The following is a 24,377-nucleotide window of genomic DNA, read 5'->3' on the forward strand; positions in this document are numbered from 1 at the left end:
TTGAGTTTCTTTTTGTGTCCTTTTGTTTTTCTTTTATCCCACTTTAATAAGTTTTCTCTGTCAAGGACTTCCATGCCTTTCATGATTCTGTAAATGACCAATAGATCTCCTGTTTCTCTTCTTTGTTCCAGGGTTGGTAGTTCCAGTTTAGACAATCTTTGTTCGTATGTCAATTTTGAAAGTATTGGTACCATCTTTGTCATTCCTCTTTGGATTCTTTCTAATTTCTTTATATTCTTTTATGTGCTGGGTGTCTATATTGTCACAGCGTACTCCAATCTTGGTCTTACCAGTGTGACTAAAATTTTCTTTACCATTACTTTATCCAAGTAATTAAAAGCTACCTTTATTGATCCTAGTAAATTGTAGGTTTCTCTGACTATTTTGTTTATATGCTTGTCTGGTGACATGTCTTTGTTGATAATTACTCCAGTGTCCTTTTTGGAGCTAACTTTGTTTTACTTTGTACTGATTTTATGTTGTCCTTATATATATATATATATATATATATATATATATATATATATATATATATAATATATATATATATATATATATATATATATATATATATTTTTTTTTTCTCTTCTCCAAACTCTATTATACTACATTTCTTGATGTTAAATTTGCTTCCCACATAGGTACACCCACAAACTCAGAGATAAGAATACATTACAGTTATTTCTTGTTTGATGTTTGTGTTACTTTCTTGAATGCAATATTAACTTTGTTGTTTTTTGCTTGTGTGTTGTGCATGTGCCTGCCTTGTTTATTTACATAACAATATTTTTAACACCATGTCTTGGTTATGTTGTACTTTTATTTTAAGACTTTTGTATAGTATTGTGTATACACACCTTCAAAGCTCATATTTCATACATCCATTATGAAAAAAAGGCCATTTCCTGGTCAAAGGGGGTTTTACAGTTGTAAACCAACTGCTTAATTATAATTGTGCACATGAAGTTACAAGATTCAGGTCTCAGAATTTTAAGTGCCTTATGCTCATTAAATTACATCTGAGCTTTAGAGGTCATAATGTATTAGTTGTTGCATGTGTATATATGTATGTTTGTATTTGAGAACCATTCTAATCTTAGATTAGTTTTTTCTTTCCAGGAGGATAAGTGTTTTATGTAGTGATTTATGTGGCTTATACAAGGTTGGAAATATGTAAACATGTTAAATAGTCAAGGATAGACTGCATAAAGATATTATAATGTAAGGATTATTTTACCAGATTGCTGAAGGAGTATTCCAAGATATTAAGACAACATGGTGGGTTCTCCTGATTGGCTTTGCCATTGCCATGGTAGTTTCCTTCATCTGGATTGTGTTGCTGCGCTTCATTTCCACCGTCATGATCTGGTTCTCCATAATTGCTTTCACAGGACTTTCTGGCTTTGGTAGGTTTTTTTGTTTTATAATTTTTATATACATACATATGAATGTATGTTCATTATGTTTTATTGGTATTTCCCTCATAAGTGGTGATTGCACTTCAATTCCTTCATCCGAATGTTGTACTTTCTCTCTAGTGAAGACTAACTTGAAGTGGTTGAATGGGTGGGGGGGATGGGGGGTGAGGTAGTGTGTGTGAGAAAAACTTGACGCAGCCCGAAGGGATTTCTCCCCATCTTCTTTTCTGCATGGGGGGATGGAGAGGGCGTTCGCCGATTTAATGATGAAGCCTTGCTGTGGATGCGCTGTGTCTTGCGACACTGCCTCTGACCCAGGGCAGTGGACAAGGTGCAGGGATGGCCCGTCATTAAGGAGGTGCTAAGGTAAAAGGGAGGGTGGAGTGTATTTAGAGATGGAATGGGTGGGAGTGGTTTTATGCCATTTCATTTTGGCTACCTCCCTTGTAAGGGGGAAAAAGCCTTGGTATATGTATGTATGTACATACATATACCAATGGCTTTTCTCCCTTACAAGGGAGGTAGCCAAAAAACAAAGGCATTAAAACCACTCCCACCCATTACATCCCCCACATACTCCACTCCCATTCACCCCCGTCCCTCTGTCTTATCTTGGCTTCTCCTGAATCACGGGTCATCCCTGCATCTCGTCCACTGCCCAGGGCCAGAAGCAATGTAGCAAGACACAGCACAACCACAGCATGGCTGCTTCATCAGCGACCACCCCTCTGGCCCCTTATGCAGAAAAAGAGAAGATGGGGAGAAATCCCTTCAGGCTACATCAAAATATCATTCAAACATACCCCCTCCCCCCATCCCCTTCTATGCATCACAACATCATCCATACACAACCATTTTCCACTCACTCCTATATATCTTCTCCCTTCCTTAACAGACATTACCCTCTTTCCCAGTGGCCCTTTTACCCCATCCATCCATCTCATTCTTGGTTGCCCCTTCATATTCACTTCTTCCACTTCCGCTTTCCACACCTCTTTTACTAATCTTTCTTCACTCATTCTTTCCATGTGTCCAAACCATCCCAATACTCTTTCCATCAACCCTATCTCCCAACCCCCTTTCCACCCTTGTTCTTCTCCTCACCTCTTCATTCCTCACTCTGTCCAGCCCAGTAACCCCTATCATACTTCTCAGGGATTTCATCTCAAACACATTCAAACACCTTTCTTCAACTCTTATGTTCCATGTTTTTGCCCCCATACAGTGCTGTTGGCACAGTCCATACAATCTCCTCTTACCATCCATTCCCAAATGTCTATTTCTCATTACACTCTTTTTAATCCCTCAAGGCATTTACTTGCTTCTCTCAATCTACATTCTACATCCACCTCCACTCCCCCCTTTCCCACCACATTCACATCCAAATATCTAAAGCTATTCACTTCCTCCATTCTGTCTCCCTTAATACTCACTTCCAATTTGCTGCCATCCTCTCCCTTTGCACATCTCATCACCTTACTATTACCCACATCTATCTTGAACTTCCTTCTTTTGCACACCTTCCCAAACTCTGTCACTAACTTCCTTAATCCCTCCTCAGATCCTGCCACAAGCACAGTGTCATCAGCAAACAACAACTGGCTTATCTCCCATTTTTCTCTATTTTCTTTGACCATCTCCAATCCCCTTCCCATTACCTTTGCATTTACCTCTCACACCACCCCCATCCATATATAAATTGAACAGCCAAGGCGACATAACACATCCCAGACAATATCCCACCTTTACCTCAAACCACTCACTCTCTCCATTTCTAATTATAACACAGACATTCATTGGTCTTGTAAAAACTCTTGACTGAATTCTATATTCAGACATTTGAACTTTATGTATTATCATATACTTTTGATGCCACATTCATTATCATGGAAAAAGCTAACAAAATAATAGAATGCTAATTCCCTTCCCCCAACAGGGTCATACTACACTCTCAATAAATACTTAACATTACGGAATCAAGAAGACAAGACAGGGATGTCAAAAATGGAAATAAAGTTCACTACTGAATTCAGTCGATATGCAGAACTAGAGACAACATGGTTAATTCTATTCATCATCACAGTGACTGTGTTTGTAGTCTGCCTTATTGTGCTCATCTTTTTGCGCAAAAGGATAAACATTGCCATTGCCCTTATTGGACAAGCTAGCAAGTAAGTGATTAGGTACATTATTAACATAGAAAAAGATGTTTTTGTGTACAGAAACATTTTAAGAAGTTGTTTTGTCAATGATAGCTAATTTTTTTTATCTATTTATTTTATATTTTATTTATTATTATTATTATTATTTTTTTTTTTTTTTTTTTTTTTTTTTTTTCAGAGCTGTTGGAGACATTATGTCCACCTTGTTCTTCCCGATAGTTCCATATATTATTCAGATGATATTTTTGGTCTACTTTTGTGCCATTGCCCTCTATCTTTCTTCTGCTGGAGAGCCAGAATATAGAGTGGCATGTTCAGAAAATTGCACAAGCGCAGCTTGTGTCGGAGCTGGAATTCAGGTGAGTAAAACTAGACTTTGTAATGTGTTGTGTATGGTAACCAGTACAGCAAAGTTCCTATTATCTGACACTCTTGAGGCTTTATGCTGTTATGGGTAATTTTCAACTATGGAGTCAGTTTTGAAAAATTGTGGAAGGCTGAGATGGAAGGAGTGAACATGAGGGGGTGACCAAGGATGGGATGGATGGATGGAGTAAAAGGGGCATTAGGAAAGAGGAGAATGTCTGTTGAGGAAGGACAGGAGAGGACAGAAGATAGGGGTGAAGGGAGAATAGTTGTGTATGGATGATATTGTGATGCATGAGGAGTGGGTAAGGGATGGGGGGGGTGGGAAAGGACTATATGTGAATTAATAAATTAATACAACCCAAATGGAATTTTCCCTGTCTTCTCCATTTCTGCATAAGGGGATGGAGTGGGGGTTCACCAATTTGATGAAGTGGGCTTGCTGTGGGTGTGCTGTGTCTTGCGACACTGCCACTGACCCAGGGCAGTGAGCAAGATACAGGGATGACCTGTCATCCAGGAGGAGCTAAGATAAGAGGGAGGAAGGGGGATGGAATGGGTGAGAGTGGTTTTTATGCCTTTGGATTTTGGCTACCTTCCTTGTAAGGGGGAAAATGCCTTTGGTATATGTATGTATTTATTATTAAGGAGAAAATATGTAGTGATCCATGTATAGTACATACATATACCTCACCTCACCCTCCTCCTGTTAGACCTGATAGGTCTGTCAGTTGCTACGTCTCATTAGCTCTCTCCATTGTTGACGTTCCTCGTATTTTCTATCCCTCTCCACCTCCTCCAGTGAAGTTCCCCTCTTGTGCAGGGCCTGCTGGATATTTGTTCTCCATCTCATTCTTGGGCGTCCCACAGGTCTTCTTCCTTCTGGATTCCATAAGTAGTACTTCTTTGGATATCTTTGCTCTTCCATTCACATAACATGTCCGTACCATCTCAGCTGTCCTCTCTCCACATAGTCCAGTACATTCTCAACCCCCAATGCTTCTCTTATAACTTGATTCCTTATTCAATCCACCCTTGTACATTTGTAGATAACCCTTAGTGCTCTCATTTCTGCGGCCTGTATTTTACTCCTTGTCCCACTGGTTAATTTCCAGGTCTCACATTTCCAGGTTCTCACATTTGATATAGTTCTCTTAGTCATTGCATGACTATATAGATAGTTTTCTTCACTTTCCTTGGTATTGCGGGATCCTTAAGAAAGTGGGTGTTATTTGTCGACTGCAGCTCTATATTGTACTTCTTGATTCTTTCATTTATTTCCGAAAGTATATCCCGTCCGCTGTTAAAATCAGCTCCCAGATATTTGAAGTTGTGTACTTTTCTTACTTCTTGGGTATCTATTGTAATTCCTCCATCTCCCGAAATTCTGCTACATTCATGTATTCACATTTTCCGACATTTAACTCCATTCCCATTTCTGTCAATTGCTCAGACCATCTGTCCACAGCTTCCTGTAAGGTCTCTAGATCATCAGCTATAAGTGCCATATCATCAGCATAGGCAAAAGTAACCGTGTTATCCTCCATCTGAGGTATTTCTTTCATTATATAGTCCATGTACAAAATAAAAAGCAATGGTGACAACACACTGCCCTGTCTCACTCCACTTGCTATCCCAAACCAATTTCTAGCTCCATATTCGGAGATCACTGCACTTTCAGATGTACGATAAACTCCTTTTACTGCATTTGCAAGATGGGTAGGTACATACTGGGGATCCTCAAGCACACCCCATAGTTTCCTTCTAGGCACTCTATCAAAAGCCTTTTGTAAATCCAGGAAGATCATATGTTTCTCAACATTCCATTCCCATGCCTTTTCAACCAGCATCCTCAATGCAAAAATCAAGTCTGTGGTGCTTCTTCCTGGTCGAAAACCATATTGCCATTCACCCAGCTTCTTTTCATCTACTATTCTTTATCTGGCTTCCAGTATTCTTTCATATACCTTTCCTATATGCGGCGCCACCCAAAAGTGATATTCCTCTGTAGTTACTACAGACTGTCTGGGTCCCTTTCTTAAAGATTAGGGCATATCAGAGCTTAACTCCATTCCGCAGGGAAACTGTTGCTGTTTTATATGCTGCATTGAAACATAGACACTAAATATGGCATACTAAAGTCTCTTCTGCTTCTTTAAAAATCTCCGCCGGCAAGCCATCGCATCCTGCAGATTTTCCATTCTTCCATTCGTTTTAATTGCTGCATTTTACCTCGTTGGATGTTATTTCCAAAACTTCATCATTTCTCACTTCTACCCATCTCCAATTGGTCAGCCACCTCGTCATCAATCATTAACATTCAGCAACTCACTAAATACTCTCTCCATCTATTGTCTATATCAGAGGGTTTTTGTCAGGATGTTACCATCCCTATCTTTAAATGGTTGAACAAGTTTCCCTGCTTCCTTTTACGATAGCTTTTTGCTAATACTATAAAGTAATTTCTTTCCAGTAGTAAAATCGTCTTCTAATTGTTCTCCTAATTGATCCCAAAATTTTCTCTTTGTTATTTTCTTTATCCCCTTTCAGCCTCTTTCCTTGCACTTTTGTACATTAATATCTGTTCTCCCTTGGTTCTCTTTTCATCCCATATGCGAAAAGTCTTCATCTTTTGTCTCACTGCTTCCCTACCTTTTTCAGTCCACCAAGGGGTCTGTTCCTTTCTTTTCCCCCCAACATACTTCACTCCAATAGTTTCTTCTGCAATATTAGTCTCAACTTGTCTTTAAGATAGTTCCACATATGTTCAACAGCTTGATCATTCTGTACTGTCACCTCATCTGCGATTTTTCCGTTCAGCCTCTGCTTAATCTCACCCTCTTTTAGCTTGACCAGATTGAGTCTTCTTCTTTTTGGGGGCAGCCTTAATTCTTTAAATTTCTTGAAAGTTAGTTTGGCCACCACTAGCCTTGTGTGGTCAGCATCCATTGACTCCGAGGGAATGCTCTTTACATTTGATATATTTCTCTTATCATTGCAGGACTATAAGATCTTTTCATTGATCTGCATACGTATTCCCCTCTATCATTGCTCCATCCATACCAAGTTCACTTATGCGACTCTCTGTGTTGAAAAAAGGTGTTCATCTATTTTCAAATTATTCAGGGTACAAAAATCCAAAACCCTCTCTCCATCTGCATTTCTGTCTCCTACACCAAAGGCTCCAATGACATCCTCATATCTACACTGTCTACTCCGACGTGTCCATTCCAATCTCCTATTACAAATATTTTCAATCTTTCATTAAAGAGATCAATAGCAGCCTGTAGCATCTCGTAGAAGTGTTCTTTTTCTTCTGTTGTTCTTCCACTCTGCGGTGCATATATTTGTCTATACCCCTATTTTCTCTTCCCTCATTCCTGTTTAATACGCATCCTATTATTCTTTCACTTTATATAAGTGAATTCTCTCTATACCGTTTAGTAAGGTCTGGGCTAATAAGTATTCCCATTCCATGTCGAGCATCAATCCTTTCCTTTCCATACAAGAGTGTAATCGCCCATTGTACAATCTTCCTAACCTTCTCTAATTCTAGTCTCTGCCAGACCCAGTACATCAAGTTTCCTCCTTTTCATCATCTCAACTACCTCCTCCTCCTTATCCTTCAGGGCGTTGCACAGTTTATAGTTCCTAGCAGAAGAGTTTTTCCGAGCACATGTCCATTATCGGTCCTTAGTCGTCTCCGTTTTGGTCTACCTGATTCCGAGGCGTAGCATGAGTTTCTCGAGCGAAAGTATAGTATAGTATAGGATAACTGCCGGCTTGCTAGGCCTATCGCAGTCCACCGCTGTCGTTAGCATTACCCAGGGGGCCCCTCTTGGAGGTGACAGTCAGAATTTACCCCTATACATATACCAAAATACCTTTTCCTCCATATAAGGTGAGAATAAACAGAATCCAAAGATACATATGTCACACACTCATCCACAACCCATTAATTGTCCCTCCCATATTACACACTGATCAGGTCAGAGGTAGTGCAGCAGACAAGGAGGGAGCATTCCAAACAAGAAGGGACCTTTTGGTCCATAACTAGGCAATGCAAAAAAATAATAAATAAAGAGATAATGATAATTAATCAAATAAATCATGATTTCCTCATCAATGGGAGCAAACCTTCTGGTTGCAGTTGTATGTTAATTATACAGGGATGACCTGTCATCCAGGAGGAGCTAAGATAAGAGGGAGGAAGGGGGATGGATGGGAGTTGAGTATGTGGGGATGGAATGGGTGAGAGTGGTTTTTATGCCTTTGGATTTTGGCTACCTTCCTTGTAAGGGGGAAAATGCCTTTGGTATATGTATGTATTTATTATTAAGGAGAAAATATGTAGTGATCCATGTATAGTACATACATATACCTCACCTCACCCTCCTCCTGTTAGACCTGATAGGTCTGTCAGTTGCTACGTCTCATTAGCTCTCTCCATTGTTGACGTTCCTCGTATTTTCTATCCCTCTCCACCTCCTCCAGTGAAGTTCCCCTCTTGTGCAGGGCCTGCTGGATATTTGTTCTCCATCTCATTCTTGGGCGTCCCACAGGTCTTCTTCCTTCTGGATTCCATAAGTAGTACTTCTTTGGATATCTTTGCTCTTCCATTCACATAACATGTCCGTACATCGTCAGCTGTCCTCTTCTCCACATAGTCCAGTAACATTCTCAACCCCAATGCTTCTCTTATAACTTGATTCCTTATTTCAATCCTCCTTGTACATTTGTAGATAACCCTTAGTGCTCTCATTTCTGCGGCCTGTATTTTACTCCTTGTCCCACTGGTTAATTCCAGGGTCTCACATTTCCAGGTCTCAAAAACATTTGAGATATTTCTCTTATCATTGCAGACTAGATAGATAGTTTTCTTTCACTTTCTTGGTATTGCGGGATCTTAAGAAGTGGGTATAGTGACTGCAGCTCTATAATTGTACTTCTTGATTCTTTCATTTATTTCCGAAAGTATTATCCGTCCGCTGTTAAAATCAGCTCCCAGATATTTGAAGTTGTGTACTTTTCTTACTTCTTGGGGTATCTATTGTAATTCCTCCATCTCCCGAAATTCTGCTACATTCATGTATTCACATTTTCCGACATTTAACTCCATTCCCATTTCTGTCAATTGCTCAGACCATCTGTCCACAGCTTCCTGTAAGGTCTCTAGATCATCAGCTATAAAGTGCCATATCATCGGCATAGGCAAAAGTAACCGTGTTATCCTCCATCTGAGGTATTTCTTTATTATATAGTCCATGTACAAAATAAAAGCAATGGTGACAACACACTGCCCTGTCTCACTCACTTGCTATCCCAAACCTAATTTCTAGCTCCATATTCGGAGAATCCACTGCACTTTCAGATGTACGATAAACTCCTTTTACTGCATTTGCTAAGATGGGTAGAGTACATACTGGGGCATCCTCAAGCACACCCCATAGTTTCCTTCTAGGCACTTATCAAATGCCTTTTGCTAAATCCAGGAAGATCATATGTTTCTCAAACATTCCATTCCCTGCCTTATTCAACCAGCATCTCAATGCAAAAAATCAAGGTCTGTGGTGCTTCTTCCTGGTCGAAAACCATATTTGCCATTCACACAGCTTCTTTTCATCTACAAATTCTTAATCTGGCTTCCAGTATTCTTTCATATACCTTTCCTATATGCGGCAAAAGTGATATTCCTCTGTAGTTACTACAGACTGTACTGGTCCCTTTCTTAAAGATAGGGCATATCAGAGCTTTAACTCCATTCCGCAGGCACTGTTGCTGTTTTATATGCTGCATTGCAACATAGACACTAAATATGGCAATAAAGTCTCTTCTGCTTCTTTAAAAATCTCCGCCGGGCAAGCCATCGCATCTGCAGATTTTCCATTCTTCATTCGTTTAATTGCTGCATTTACCTCGTTGGATGTTATTTCCAAAACTCTCATCATTTCTCACTTCTCCCATCTCCCAATGGTCAGCACCTCGTCCTCATTAACATTCAGCAACTCACTAAAATACTCTCTCCATCTAGTGTCTATATCAGCCAGGGTTTGTCAGGATGTTACCATCCCTATCTTTAATGGTTGAACAAGTTTCCCTGCATTCCTTTACGATAGCTTTTTGCTAAAAACTATAAGTAATTTCCTTCCAGTAGTGTAAAATCGTCTTCTAATTGTTCTCCTAATTGATCCCATAAATTTTCTCTTTGTTATTTTCTTTATCATTTCAGCCTCTTTCCTTGCACTTTTGTACATTAATCTGTTCTCCCTTCGTTCTTCTTTTCATCCATATGCGATAAAGTCTTCATCTTTTGTCTCACTGCTTCCCTCACCTTTTCAGTCCACCAAGGGGTCTGTTCATTGTCTTTTCCCCCCAACCTTACTTCACTCCAATAGTTTCTTCTGCAATATTAGTCAACTTGTCTTTAAGATAGTTTCACATATGTTCAACAGCTTGATCATTCTGTTACTGTCACCTCATCTGCGATTTTTCCATTCAGCCTCTGCTTAATCACACCCTCTTTTAGCTTGACCAGATTGAGTCTTCTTCTTTTTGGGGGAGGCCTTGATCTTAATTTCTTGAAAGTTAGTTTGGCCAACACTAGCCTGTGGTCAGCATCCAGTGACTCCGAGGGAATGCTCTTTACATTTGATATATTTCTCTTATCATTGTAGACTATAAGATCTATCAATGATCTGCATACGTATTCCCCTCTATCATTGCTCCATCCATACCAAGTTCACTTATGCGACACTTCTCTGTTCGTTTGAAAAAGGTTGGTTGTTCATTATTTTCAAATTATTCAGGGTACAAAAATCCCAAAACCCTCTCTCCATCTGCATTTCTGTTCTCCTACACCAAAGGCTCCAATGACATCCTCATTATCCTACCCTGTCTACTCCGACGTGTCCATTCCAAATCTCCTATTACAAATTATTTTTCAATCTTTCATTAAAGAGATCAATAGCAGCCTGTAGCATCTCGTAGAAGTGTTCTTTTACTTCTGTTGTTCTTCCACTCTGCGGTGCATATATTTGTATAACCCCTATTTTCTCTTCCCTCATCCTTAATACGCATCCTATTATTCTTTCACTTATATAGTGAATTCTCTCTATACCTTTAGCAAGGTCTGGGCTAATAAGTATTCCCATTCCATGTCGAGCATCATCCTTTCCTTTCCATACAAGAGTGTAATCGCCATGTACAATCTTCCTACCTTCTCTAATTCTAGTCTCTGCCAGACCCAGTACATCAAGTTTCCTCCTTTTCATCATCTCAACAACCTCCTCCTCCTTATCCTTCAGGGTTGCACAGTTTATAGTTCCCAGCAGAAGAGTTTTTCCGAGCACATGTCCATTATCGGTCCTAGTCGTCTCCGTTTGGTCTACCTGATTCCGAGGCGTAGCATGAGTTTCTCGAGCGAAGTATAGATAACTACCGGCTTGCTAGGCCTATCGCAGTCCACCGCTGTCGTTAGCATTACCCAGGGGGCCCCTCTTGGAGGTGACAGTCAGAATTTACCCCTATACATATACCAAAATACCTTTTCCTCCATATAAGGAGAATAACAGAATCCAAAGATACATATGTCACACACTCATCCACAACCCATTCATTGTCCCTCCCATCTTACCACACTGATCAGGTCAGAGGTAGTGCAGCAAGACAAAGGAGGAGCATTCCAACAGAAGACCTTTTGGTCCATAACTAGGCAATGCAAAAAAATAATAAATAAAGAGATAATGATAATTAATCAAATAAATCATGATTTCCTCATCAATGGGAGCAAACCTTCTGGTTGCAGTTGTATGTTAATAGAAGATTTATCCAAACAAATAAAAATCTGACTCAGCCATCGAGCCTAACAGCTGCAGTTGATTTACCTCCATTGTTTCATTTAATGGCAACTTAACCCGCTCCTCCCCCCTCATCCACTTTGGAAATTTAAGGAACGGACAAGAACATACCTTTAGACCACATGTTATGTTTATTGGTGGGTGTGGGCATGAGTGTGTGACCACAAAAAATTAAGGTTTCAAATGATAGCGGAAGAAGTACTAACAAAAATAGCAAAGTTGGCAAAAAGTTAAAATTACAAAAATATGGGGATAAAAAGAAATGACTGATGAGGAAAAAGAGAGGGAAAAGACACTAAGAAATGAAGCAAATGAAAAACACGAGAAAAGAACAAAGACCGAAAAGAACGAGTTTTTATGGAGAGTACTGGACTTAAGGCTGAGAAAATGGTATATCACAAAAAAGGAAATGCGGGAAACTAAAAAGGAGGAAAAAGGAAAAAATTAAAAATAGTGTATACCAACATAGATGACATGATTTCAGGACTAAATTAATTAAACAATAAAAAATAGAGAGGATAAACAGGGTGGAGGAGTCATGTTTTTGACTAACAAAGGCTTAAATTTGACAAAGATAACAGAAGGAAATAATAATGTGGAATTGATTATAATAAAAGTTGAAAACAGTGACATGAAAAGTAGAAAATTTGTAGTGATATTTGTGCCCCCAAAAACATATTCTTGAACAGAGAGTGACCATTCCAAAATGTTGGAAGATACAAAGTATGCATTAAATGAAATACTGAAAGGAGGAAACTTAGTAATTATGGGTGATTTTAACTCTAAAGAAATATGTTGGGAGGACATGACAGTGAAAGGTGGAGAGGACCTTTGGGGAAACATATTGCTAGACATGGCCATTGAATACACAATGACTTAATGGGTAAAAGAAAATACCAGATATAGAAATAATGAAGATCCGTCAAGACTAGACATAATATTTACATCAGAGCCTGAAATTCTGGATAAAATGGAATACAAGACACCAATTGGGAAGAGTGGCCCCAAACTAATTGAGTTTGAAATAAAAGAGGAAATTTATTTGGGAAGAAAGCAGATTTTGAGAAACTCAGAAAAGTCTTTCAAAAAGTGAACTGGGAAAAATTCTTTAATGAAGAAACAAAGATGGAAGAGAAAAGGACAATATTAAAAGAAATCTAAATGAAGGAATAGATAAATACCTACCAAAACAAAAACAGAAAAAAGTGTACATTAAATGCTGGTACAACAAAAAATGTAGTGAGGCAAAAGATTGAAAAGACAAACCTTAGAAAAGATGAAAAAAAAAATGGGTAAGTGGCAGATATATATCAAACTAAGAAACAAATATGTAAAAATACGTAGGGAAGAAAAAATAAACTGAAAAAGATATAATAGACAAATGTAAGGATCAACCTAAATTATTCTACAGATATGTAAATGGTAAATTAGAAAATAAACAGGAAATAGTGAAACTGCACCAAGGGAATGAGGAATATGTAGATGTAGAAATGGCTGAAATTACAAACAAGCATTTTAAATCTGTATTCACAAAGGAAAATACACAAAATTGGGATGAAGGAAAGGGAGAATGATCTCCCCCAATGAAAGAAATATTTGTGATACAGAAAGATATAAGGCACCAAGTAATACCTTGATGTCAGAAAATCACGCAGCACGGACAGAATTGCAAATTGGATACTAAAAGAATGTATAGATGAATTCATGGACAGAATATATAAGATAATAGATTGCTCACTCAAAGAAGGAAAGGTACCACAAAAGTGAAAAAATGCAAATATTGTACCAATATATAAAGGGCGGCATTAAGAAGACTCGACAAACTATAGACCAGTCTCCCTCACAATCACAGTAGGTAAAATATGTGAAAAGGTTATCAAAAGTAGATGGATTAAACATCTGGAAGAAAACTATATACATATACCAAGGCTTTTCCCTCTTACACAGGAGGTAGCCAAAAAGAAAAAGGCATAAAACAATTCCCACCCATTCCATCCCTGAATACATTCCACACCCCTCCACCCTCCCTCTTATCTGAGCACCTCCTGGATGACGGGTCATCCCTGCACCTTGTCCACTGCCCTGGGTCAGAGGCAGTGTCACAAGACACAGCACATCCACAGCAAGACCGCTTTATTAAATTGGCGACCCCCCCCCCTCTCCATCCCCTAATGCAGAAAAGGAGAAGACGGGGAGAAATCCCTTCAGGCTGCATTAAATTTTTCTCACACATACTACCTCACCCCCCATCCCCCCACCCATTCCACTTCATGCATCACAACATCATCCATATACAACCATTCTCCATTCACCCCTGTCTTCTGTCCTCTCCCATCCTTCCTCAACAGACATTCCCCTCTTCCCCAAAGCCCCCTTCACCCCATCCAGCCATCTCATCTTAGGATGCCACCTCATGTTCACTCCCTCCACATCTGCCTTCCATACCTCTTTTACTAGTCTTTCTTCACTCATTCTTTCCATGTGTCCAAATCATCCTAATAATCTTTCATCAGCCCTATCTCCCAACTCCCTTACCACCCCTGTTCTCCTCCTCACCTCCTCATTTCTCACTTTATCCAGCCTAGTAACCCCCATCATACTTCTCAGACACCTCATCACAAACACATTCAAACTCCTTCTCTCTTCCTCTCTTATGTTCCATGTTTCTGCCCCATACAGTGCTGTTGCCACAATCACTCCTTCATACAGTCTCCTCTTAGCATCCATTCCCAAATGTCTATTCCTCGTTATACTTTTTAATCTACCAAGGCATTTACTCGTTTCTCTCAATCTACATTCTACCTCCACCTCTACTCCATCCTTTCCTGCCACATTTGCACCCAAAAATCTAAAACTATCCATTTCCTCCAGTCGCTCTCCCTTAATGCTCACTTCCAGTCTGCTGCCTCTTTCACCCCTTGTACCTCTCATCACCTTACTTTTACCCACATTTATCTTCAACTTTCTTCTTTCACACACACTCCCAAACTCTGTCACCAATATCCTCAATCCCTCCTCTGATCCTGCTACAAGCGTAGTGACGTCCGCAAACAACAGCTGGCTCACCTCCCACTTTTCTCCATTTTCTTTAACCCCTTCCATACGGTGCCGCACACGTAGGCGTCATGAGGAGCAAGTGGATTCGCGACGCTGCCATATCGGCGTCTTGATTATATTTATTGTAGTCGCCCCTGTGTTTTTACATTCTCTCAAATGTGCCCTGAATCACATTCTCTGTGGTTTTCAAAATTCGCGGGTGAAAGAGAGAACGATCGATATAAGCGGTGACTATATTTTATGATGCAAGTATTATTACGACACGTCGTACGGCTGGCATTGGCTGCTGCCCGCGAGATTTAAGTTCCGTACCGAAGTGGTTAAACATCTCCAATCCCTGACCCACCACCCTTGCATTTACCTCTTGTACCACCCCATCCATGTATAAGTTGAACAGCCAGGGCAACATAACACATCCCTGACGAAGTCCCACCTTTACCTCGAACCACTCACTCTCTCCATTTCTAATCCTGACACATACTCTCATAAAAACTCTTGACAGCTCCTAGAAGCTTTCCTCCTATCCCGTATATCCTCAAAACCTCCCACAGCGCCTTCCTGTCTACCCAGTCATAAGCCTTTTCCAGATCCATAAAAGACCAAAAATCATCCTTCCCCTTTCCTATAGCTTTCTCACATATCTGTCTTACCACAAAAATCTGATCTACACAACCTTTACCTGTCCTAAATCCACACTGTTCCTGACGAATTACTCCCTCTGTTCCTCTCCTAATCCTCTCAATCAAGATCCTCCCATAAGCTTCCCAACTACACTTGACAAGCTAATCCCTTCACACTTGTCCCCTTTTCCCTTGTATCGTGGAACTATACAGGCACTCCTCCAGTCCTCCAGCACTCTACCCTCTCTCCAGCAAACATTAAATGATCTCACCAGCCAGTCCACCATCACTGTACCTCCTTTTTTTAGACATTCTGCATGGCATCCATCCAGACCAGGTGCCTTACCTGCTTTCATCATCTTAACAACTGCCTTCACTTCATCCCTCCTTATTTCTCCTCCATTTTCCTCACTCATCACAGTCATTTTCTTAGCACTTCCCACTGCAAATATCTTTCCCTCCCTATCCTCCTTCACATTTAGCAACTCCCTAAAATATTCTGCCCATCTTCCCCTTACTGCCTTCTCTTCCATTATCATCTCTCCATCTGCACCTTTTACCTTTTCTTCTCTACTTGATTCGCTTCCTCTTCCTCCCTTGATTTCTTTCCAAAACATCTTTTTATTACTTTCAAAATTTTCTGTCATACTCTTACCCCATTTCACATCTCTCCTCTTTGTCTTCTTTACCTTGTGTTTTACTTCTCTTTTCTTTTCTTTGTACCTCTCATATGACTCCCTTGTCCTATTTTGGAACCAATCTGTGAAAGCTTGCTTCTTCTCTTCTGCAACCTTCTTTGTTTCCTCATCCCACCATTCACTACCCTTCCTTCTATTTCCTTCTCTCCTTCTTGTTCCAAACACCATCTTTGTACACTTTGTGACTCCCTCCTTGAACCATCCCCATTCCTCCTCCACTCCTAGCACTACTCTATCCTTCACTCCCTCCCACTCCTCTCTCAGCTTCTTCTTGTACTCCTTCTCCTTTTCCTTTTCATTTAAAGAGTTCACTCTAAGCACCTCGCTACCTTTTGTCCTTTTCCTCTTTTTCCATCTATCCTCCACTCTCAACATACCTTCCACCAAAAAATGATCTGATATTCCCCCACCCTCTCCCCTTAGCACATGTACATCCTTAACTCTTCCTATTATACTCCCATCTGCCACTACATAGTCCATTAACACTCTATCTACCACCCTTCCATCCACCACCCTCTCCCATGTGTACTTATGCTTGACTTTCTTCCAAAACACTGTATTTACTATCAACAACTCTCTAGACACATTTCCACCATCAACTCTCCACTATGATTCTTTCCTGGAACTCCACATTTCCCAACCACTCCGTCAATTGGTTCATTTCCTACCCTAGCATTAAAGTCTCCCAGTACTACTACATTGACATTTCTCCCTAATCCCTCTGTGTAAATGTACACTTTAAACCCACTTTTGGAGAAATAATATCAGAAGTACAGAAAAACTGTATATTTAGTCTACTATCTGTAGTCCTCTTCTGTGGAAGAGGACTTACAGCTAGTAGTCAAAATATACAGTTTTCCTGTACTTCTGATATTATTTCTCCGATAGTGGGTTTAAAGTGTACAAGACTTACTAAATTGGGATAAGAGAAATCAAGGTGACATGAAAAGAAACTCAAAAAGGACAGTTATAGAACAGAGTGGTGGATGTCTGGAACAAAGTGGATGAAACAGTAGTGTGTGCAAAAACCATATACAAATTTAAGAGCAAACTAGTCACTGCAAGACACAAAGACAGGACACCACGAGTAACTCCCCTTCCCGTAAGATACAACTATGTAAATACATACACACACCAGGACTGCATAATATATTCAATTTCCAACTTCCCCAATTACTGTTTCAGGAAAATAATACATGTTCAATGGAAGAGTTTGACAACACCGCATGCCCAGAATCTGTCTGTCAGTTCTTTGATTACCATGTTGATCCCAACATTCCACGTCTTCATGTGAGTATGATTTTAGCATCTGCAATTACTAATGTTATTTTATTTATTTATTTATTATTGTTATTATTATTATTTTTTTTTTTTTTTTTTTTTTTTAATAATGAAATAATGAAAGTGCTTAAGAAACAGCAATGTATGTCAAATGATTATGCACATATGAAACAGGTCATTCCATAATTTTTAATAGACATAATTCTCCTCACAGATTTATAATCTCTTTGGATTATTCTGGGCATTGTTCTTTGCATCAGCATTTGGTGAAATGGTACTGGCTGGAGCCTTTGCCTCATGGTATTGGTCATTCAATAAATCAGATGTGCCTACACTTGCACTTACTTACAGCTTTGGTAGAACTCTTAGGTAAGTTGTTACATTTAGACTATCCTAGATATACTTCCTTTATAGATCTACGGAGACCAAACAATTGGAGCATGTATATAGTAGACCTGCAAGATATCTGGAGAGACTGTTACTTATTAATCTGAAACAAAGTTTAGTACATGATCTACATTTGTGAAATTTGGAAGTTAATATAGGTGGAGACAAAGTTAAGCAGTGCCTCAAGAGAGGCAATGGTTGGATTGATCAGCTATTGATTTTTGTGCTGTGTTTGCAAAGATCTGGTAAATGGAAAGAATTGATGTATATGAAATGCAGGTGTGATGGATAGGGTGAAGAAGTTTATCAGTTGCAAAAATAATGTCTGTTAAGTACAAAACATGGGAGTAAAATATTAGCTAGAAGTTCTTTGAAGTATATTACTTTTTAATTGCCAAAATAAGTTTATGAACAACTATATACTGAATTCTTTATAGGTACCATGTTGGCACCCTGGCATTTGGCTCCCTTATCATTGCCATTGTGCGCATGATACGCGTTGTGCTTGAGTACATTGACAGGAAGGTTCGGGAAAAGACAGACAGTATGATCATCAAATGTATCATGTGTTGCTTCCGGTGCTGCCTTTGGTGCTTGGAAAAGTTCCTTAAATTCATCAACAGGTGAGTTATAACTAGATCCATGAAATTTGTATCTTATTAAGGGATACAGTATAAAGATTGATAGATATCTATTGGGAGAATTCATAGACTTGCAGGGATGGCCAAAGAAACTGATGGGATACAAGATTGAAATTTGGTGCAGAGGATTATTAAAATATTGGTGGTGTGCTTTATTTATATACTCCATATACATATACTTCATACATTCATATACCCAGGGCGATGGGTGAGATGTAGGGATGACCCATCATCCAGGAGGATCCAATATGAGAGGGAGGGAAGGAAGGGTGGTGAATGGGAGTGGAATTATGGCATTTGACTGGTTACCTCCCTTATAAGGGGGAAAAGTCCTCGGTATATGTATTTATGTTTGAGGACAGAGAGGAAACAGAAACACAAGAAGAACTTTGAGTTTATTACTGACGTTTCGACACTGGTCTTTTTCAAGGTACTACATCTAGATAATAGATACACCGTTTAAATATATTTTATGTGTGTTGTTTGCTTCTTCTTTTTAGTCTCCAATTCGTTGATTGCTAGTGATGCCGCTGGGAGTCCATGTGATAAATCCTCCTTGGTTGTTATTAGAATTATTTATACTAATTTTTGCAGCTTCTATAACTTTTCTCATTTTCTTGTTGTACATACATATACCAAAGGCTTTTTCCCCCTTATTTGGTAGGTGTCCTTTTTTGTCTCTGTGTGTTACAAGTGAGTTGCTGGTTCTTTGCTTTGTGATCTAGCATAATTTCTGTGTTGTTATGTCTGTTTTGTAATTCCTTGTTCACTCTCTCCATAGTATGATTGATCACACCCAGTAACGGGATTTTGTACACAATGCTATTATCATTTTTAAAGTCTATTGTTTTGTTATGTTTCCTATTCTTTGTTTTGTGTTTGTAATTATTTTAATGTTTTGTTCAAAATATTTTCTATATTTTGTGACTGCTGTAGTTTGGGATTACTAATATATTGTTCTTATTATTTTCTTCTTTTTCTTTGTTATTTGTTGCCCTTTCCATTATTTCTTGTGCTTTCATTTTTGATTGTATAATTAATCTCTCAGGATATTTTAATTCTTGAAATATAACTATGTTTTTCATTTTCTATATATTCTGTGCTACATATTATGTATGCGCATAGGAAGAATCCAATAATTATACCTGATTTAATTCTTTCACTGTGATCTGATAGATAGTGGACATAATCTTCTTTGTTGGTTTGTTTTCTGTGTACTTTATATTTTGGGCTGGAATCTGTTCTAATGATTGTTGTGTCTAAAAATGATAAGCATCCTTCTTGTTCTTCTAATGTGAACTTGATCTTTTCATGTACATTATTTAATAATTGGACTTTGTTTTGGACAAAGAATAGGAAACATAATAACAAACAAAACAGCAGACTTAAAAATGAAAATAGCCTTGTATACAAAATCCCCTGTACCAGGTGTGATCAATTGTACTATGGAGAGAGTGGACAAGGAATCACAAAACAGACACAACAACACAAAAACGACATTAAGTCACACAGATCCAACAACTCACTTGTAACACACAGGAACAAAACATGACACCTACCAAATTGGAAAAATATAGGAATATTACACCAAGGACTCAACAAGAAAATGGGAAAAATTATAGAAGCTGCAGAAATTAGTATAAATAATTCTAATAACAACCAAGGAGGATTTATTACATGGTCTCCCAACAGCATCACTAGCAATCAACAATTGGAGGAGATGAAAAAGGAGCAAACAAAAAACATGAAATATATGTAAACTGTATCCCCTAGATGTAGTACCTTGAAAAAGACCAGTGTTGAAACATCAGTAATAAAGCTCTTCTCGTGTTTCCGTTTCCTGTCTGTCCTCAAATTTGTCACGATGAATAATCATCATGTATCACTAGGAGAAATAATCACAATACAACAAAGAAAAAACATTCATAACCCAATTTCTGCTAATAGACAAGCCATTAAGAGAGCAGAATGCCTGGAAGACATATATTCCTTGAGTGTAAAGGAAAAAGTATAAGCTCAACTATACTCCAGAGATAACCATCTCCAGATTATTGCATAAACTAAAAAGCGGAGTGAACTCACAGTCTACACAGCTAATAAGAATCACACTAAAATATGCCTCCCAACATGCTTCCTTATCAAACTATGTATACTAAAAGGCTTCTTTCCCTATATAAGGGAAGTAGTCAGCCAAGGAATGCACCCACCCCTGCCCATCACACTTTCATCCATCACCCATTTGTTTCCCTTCTATCTTAGCTCCTTGAGGATGAAGGGCCATCCTTGCCTCCCCACTCATTGTCTGGGTCAGAAGCAATGCAGCAATTCACAGCACATAGCAGGGCCCACAGCCTAAACTGTTAACCCCTACTACTTCATTTACATGGCAACCCTCCCTCCTCATCCCTTCGTGCACAAACATAAAAGACAAGGTGAAATCCATTCAGGCTGCTTTATAGGAGAGAGGCCAAATGCAGAGTATGGGATCCAATATATTTGACGTTTCGCCCAGCAGGGCTTCTTCAGAAATAACCCTGCTGGGCAAAACGTCAAATATGTTGGATCCCATACTCTGCATTTGGCCTCTCTCCTACAGTGCTGTTGCAGTCATTTCTGCTTTTACTCAGGCTGCTTTAATCTATTGTCCATTCACAACCAGTCTCTTACCTTCTTTTGCCATCAACACACACAAACTAAAGTCATCCTTATAGAAGAGATTGTGAAAATGGTAAGCACATAGTTCCATGCAAATGCCGTCAATCCCTCCCACCCAATATGCCCAGCATGTCATGCATCCCCACAGGACACAAACCATCTCGTGTTGAACTATCTGGTCACAGCAATACCTGGGTGATATGGTACAGTACATGAAGCAAGTGAGACATTTATCTTAACTATAACTGAATTTGTAGGCGTAAGAAATACCATACGCAACTGCTACCCCATTACATAATACAAGCACAGCCAACTGGCACATGATGTACATTTACACACACACATATATACATACATACATATTTAAAAACCCAACTTTCACCCAGACATCAGTCCTACAAAGAAATCCTTCCCACAACAAACAAGAACACTACTTTAGGCAGTCCAGTAGATACTGGTGACCTGGGAGCTGTGTGTTTCCTGGAAGAGATCTGAGGCAATAGATAGGATCAATGACTATTAGACTCAAAGTATCTAGGATATGAAATATGTTGAAGACCTATTTGTGTACACTCAGCAGTCCTCCTTGAGTTATAATAGAATGCTGCTTAAAGGTCAGAGTGTAATAGATGAAGTAATTTTCTAAATCACCCACTCCCTTTTAGAAATTGTTTTGTAAACTATACCAGTTGATTCCACCATCAGAATAGTCATATTCTGATTAAAATATGTGCTTATAAGATCAGATTTTCAGAGATCCCTGAGACACACTAGCCATTTATCATGCACCAGTGGAACATCATAGTAGTCAAACATTGTATCTAGATAGTGCCTTGGAAATGATTATTGTGTACTCATGGTTTCTATCAAAAAATGTCACAAAATTTAATTGAATCTTAAGAAGAGGCATTAGTGGAGTTAATTTATTATCTATCCAGCCATATATGTTTGAGCCCATAATACAATGCCCAATGTCAAAAAATTATCAGGAAATGACTGAACATGCCAAAGTTGACCTTCGCGATGATGAAGATGAAAACCAGAGATACAGGACAGAAAAAATAAGAAATACTGACTGGTATGTCTAGAGATAGGCTAGGCCTTAGGCAAAACTAGATCATCTTGTTCTTAGTGTTAACCTAATCAGTGAAGTGGTGCAGTAGTCATAGGCCTAACCATAACTTTACTCACCTATCCCCCCGGTATCTTAGAAATGTTGGGACAGTCATACTCAACACTATGGTCTGTCATAGCGCCTAGGCATGTCATTTGTGTAGGCTATGTAGATTTTGTGAATCTGCACAGATTATGAATATTTGTTAAAATGGCAGTACCAATAATGAATTCGTAATTGGGCACACAGATAACTAATCCATTAGACAGGCACACATTGCAAACCTAACTTTACCTGACCTAACCTTTTCATGAGTTCATAATATGTGCATATCAAATGGACTTTATATCTGTGTGACCATTTATGAATTCATTATTGGTGCTGAACACTTTATGGATATGCATTATCTGTGCAGGTTCACAAATGCGCATTGCATAGTTACCCAGGCCTATAGTCTATTGGGTGGAGGGGGTTCTCATGTCCATGGAACGTTCCCTTATTCGTCAGAATCATAAGCTAAGCATGAGAGATGACAAAAAAGTTTGAGTAGACTTTTGGTACCCCAGCAATATATGATTTTTTTTTCCTGCTGAAATTGGCATACAGTCTTGCATAAGGGAAAATTAAACAAAATTTATAATTTTGAGATATAAGAAATGATGAGAAGGATTCTGCTATAAATGGGTCAAATTGGACTATGAAAAGATGCAACTAGTATAAATCCATGACTAAAGAGCTAGGAGGGAAAAGAAGAAATCCTGTCTCTGTTATATACCTATGGTCATAATAAAGGGAGGGACTTTAATACTTTATAAGGGAACCTTATGCATAAAATTGTTTGTATTTATATATGTTAGGATACTATATATTACAAGGGAGGATCCCAAAACATCAGAAATAGGATGGGGGCAGATAAACAGATGTTGAAAGCTTAATCTTAAAGATGTGAAAACTGAATTATTGACAGTGTTGGTTTTGTTGTTACATTCCTTAACCATTTTTACATTCAGCAGCTACACAATAGACCATAATTTATTAGATTTTCTCACAACTAATGAATAGATTTAATGTTAAACAATAGTGTGTGAATAGCGATGTGACTACTCAAATGTCACACTTCTGAAGATTCCCAAAATAATTTTCAAAGTGCAGATAGATAAATGCCTTGGTGGATTAAAGAGTGTAATGAGGAATAGACATTTGGGAATGAATGCTAAGAGGAGACTGTATGAAGGAGTGATTGTGCCAACAGCACTGTATGGGGTAGAAACATGGAACATAAGAGAGGAAGAGAGAAGGAGTTTGAATGTGTTTGAGATGAAGTGTCTGAGAAGTATGATAGGGGTTACTAGGCTAGATAGAGTGAGAAATGAGGAGGTGAGGAGGAAAACAGGGGTGGAAAGGGAGTTGGGAGATAGGGTTGATGAAAGAGTATTAGGATGGTTTGGACACATGGAAAGAATGAGTGAAGAAAGACTAGTAAAAGAGTGGAAGGCAGATGTGGAGGGAGTGAACATGAGGGGACATCCTAGGATGAGGTGGATGGATGGGGTGAAGGGGGCTTTGGGGAAGAGGGGAATGTCTGTTGAGGAAGGACGGGAGAGGACAGAAGACAGGGGTGAATGGAGAATGGTTGTATATGGATGATGTTGTGATACATGAAGTGGAATGGGCGGGGGGATGGGGGATGAGGTAGTATGTGTGAGCAAAATTTGATGCAGCCCGAAGGGATTTCTCCCCGTCTTCTCCTTTTATGCATGGGGGGACGGAGGTGGAGGGGGTCGCCGATTTAATGAAGCAGCCTTGCTGTGGATGTGCTGTGTCTTGCGACTATGCTTCTGACCCAGGGCAATGGACAAGGTGCAGGGATGACCCGTCATCCAGGAGGTGCTAAGATAAGAGGGAGGGTGGAGGGGTGTGGAATGTATTCAGGGATGGAATGGGTGGGAATGATTTCTATGCCTTTTCCTTTTTGGCTACCTCCCTTGTAAGGGGGAAAAAGCCTTGGTATATGTATGGATGTAGATAGATGAATTTCTCAGAGTTGAGAAATAGCATTTTTGTTGTCAAAATTCAAGTTTAATAGCAAAAAAATGTTGTGGGGATGACCATCAATATTCTT

At 39.1% G+C, this 24,377-nt stretch overlaps 1 protein-coding gene across 3 annotated transcripts in view; it reads left to right on the forward strand.

Annotated features, from left to right (window-relative positions):
- Ctl2 (Choline transporter-like 2) overlaps positions 1 to 24,377 on the forward strand; it is a 68,443-nt gene that overhangs the window by 38,324 nt on the left and 5,742 nt on the right. For all 3 annotated transcript variants that reach the window (XM_076192602.1, XM_076192603.1, XM_076192604.1), the window contains 6 exons: positions 1,241 to 1,406; positions 3,355 to 3,589; positions 3,759 to 3,939; positions 17,363 to 17,467; positions 17,673 to 17,827; positions 18,283 to 18,468. In XM_076192602.1, coding sequence (XP_076048717.1) covers positions 1,241 to 1,406; positions 3,355 to 3,589; positions 3,759 to 3,939; positions 17,363 to 17,467; positions 17,673 to 17,827; positions 18,283 to 18,468 — 1,028 coding nt within the window. The remainder of the gene's footprint in view (positions 1 to 1,240; positions 1,407 to 3,354; positions 3,590 to 3,758; positions 3,940 to 17,362; positions 17,468 to 17,672; positions 17,828 to 18,282; positions 18,469 to 24,377) is intronic.

This window comes from Oratosquilla oratoria, chromosome 11, assembly GCF_046742065.1.
Source record: "Oratosquilla oratoria isolate Oo_2021 chromosome 11, ASM4674206v1, whole genome shotgun sequence".
In the NCBI taxonomy this organism is placed as follows: Eukaryota; Metazoa; Arthropoda; class Malacostraca; order Stomatopoda; family Squillidae; genus Oratosquilla; species Oratosquilla oratoria.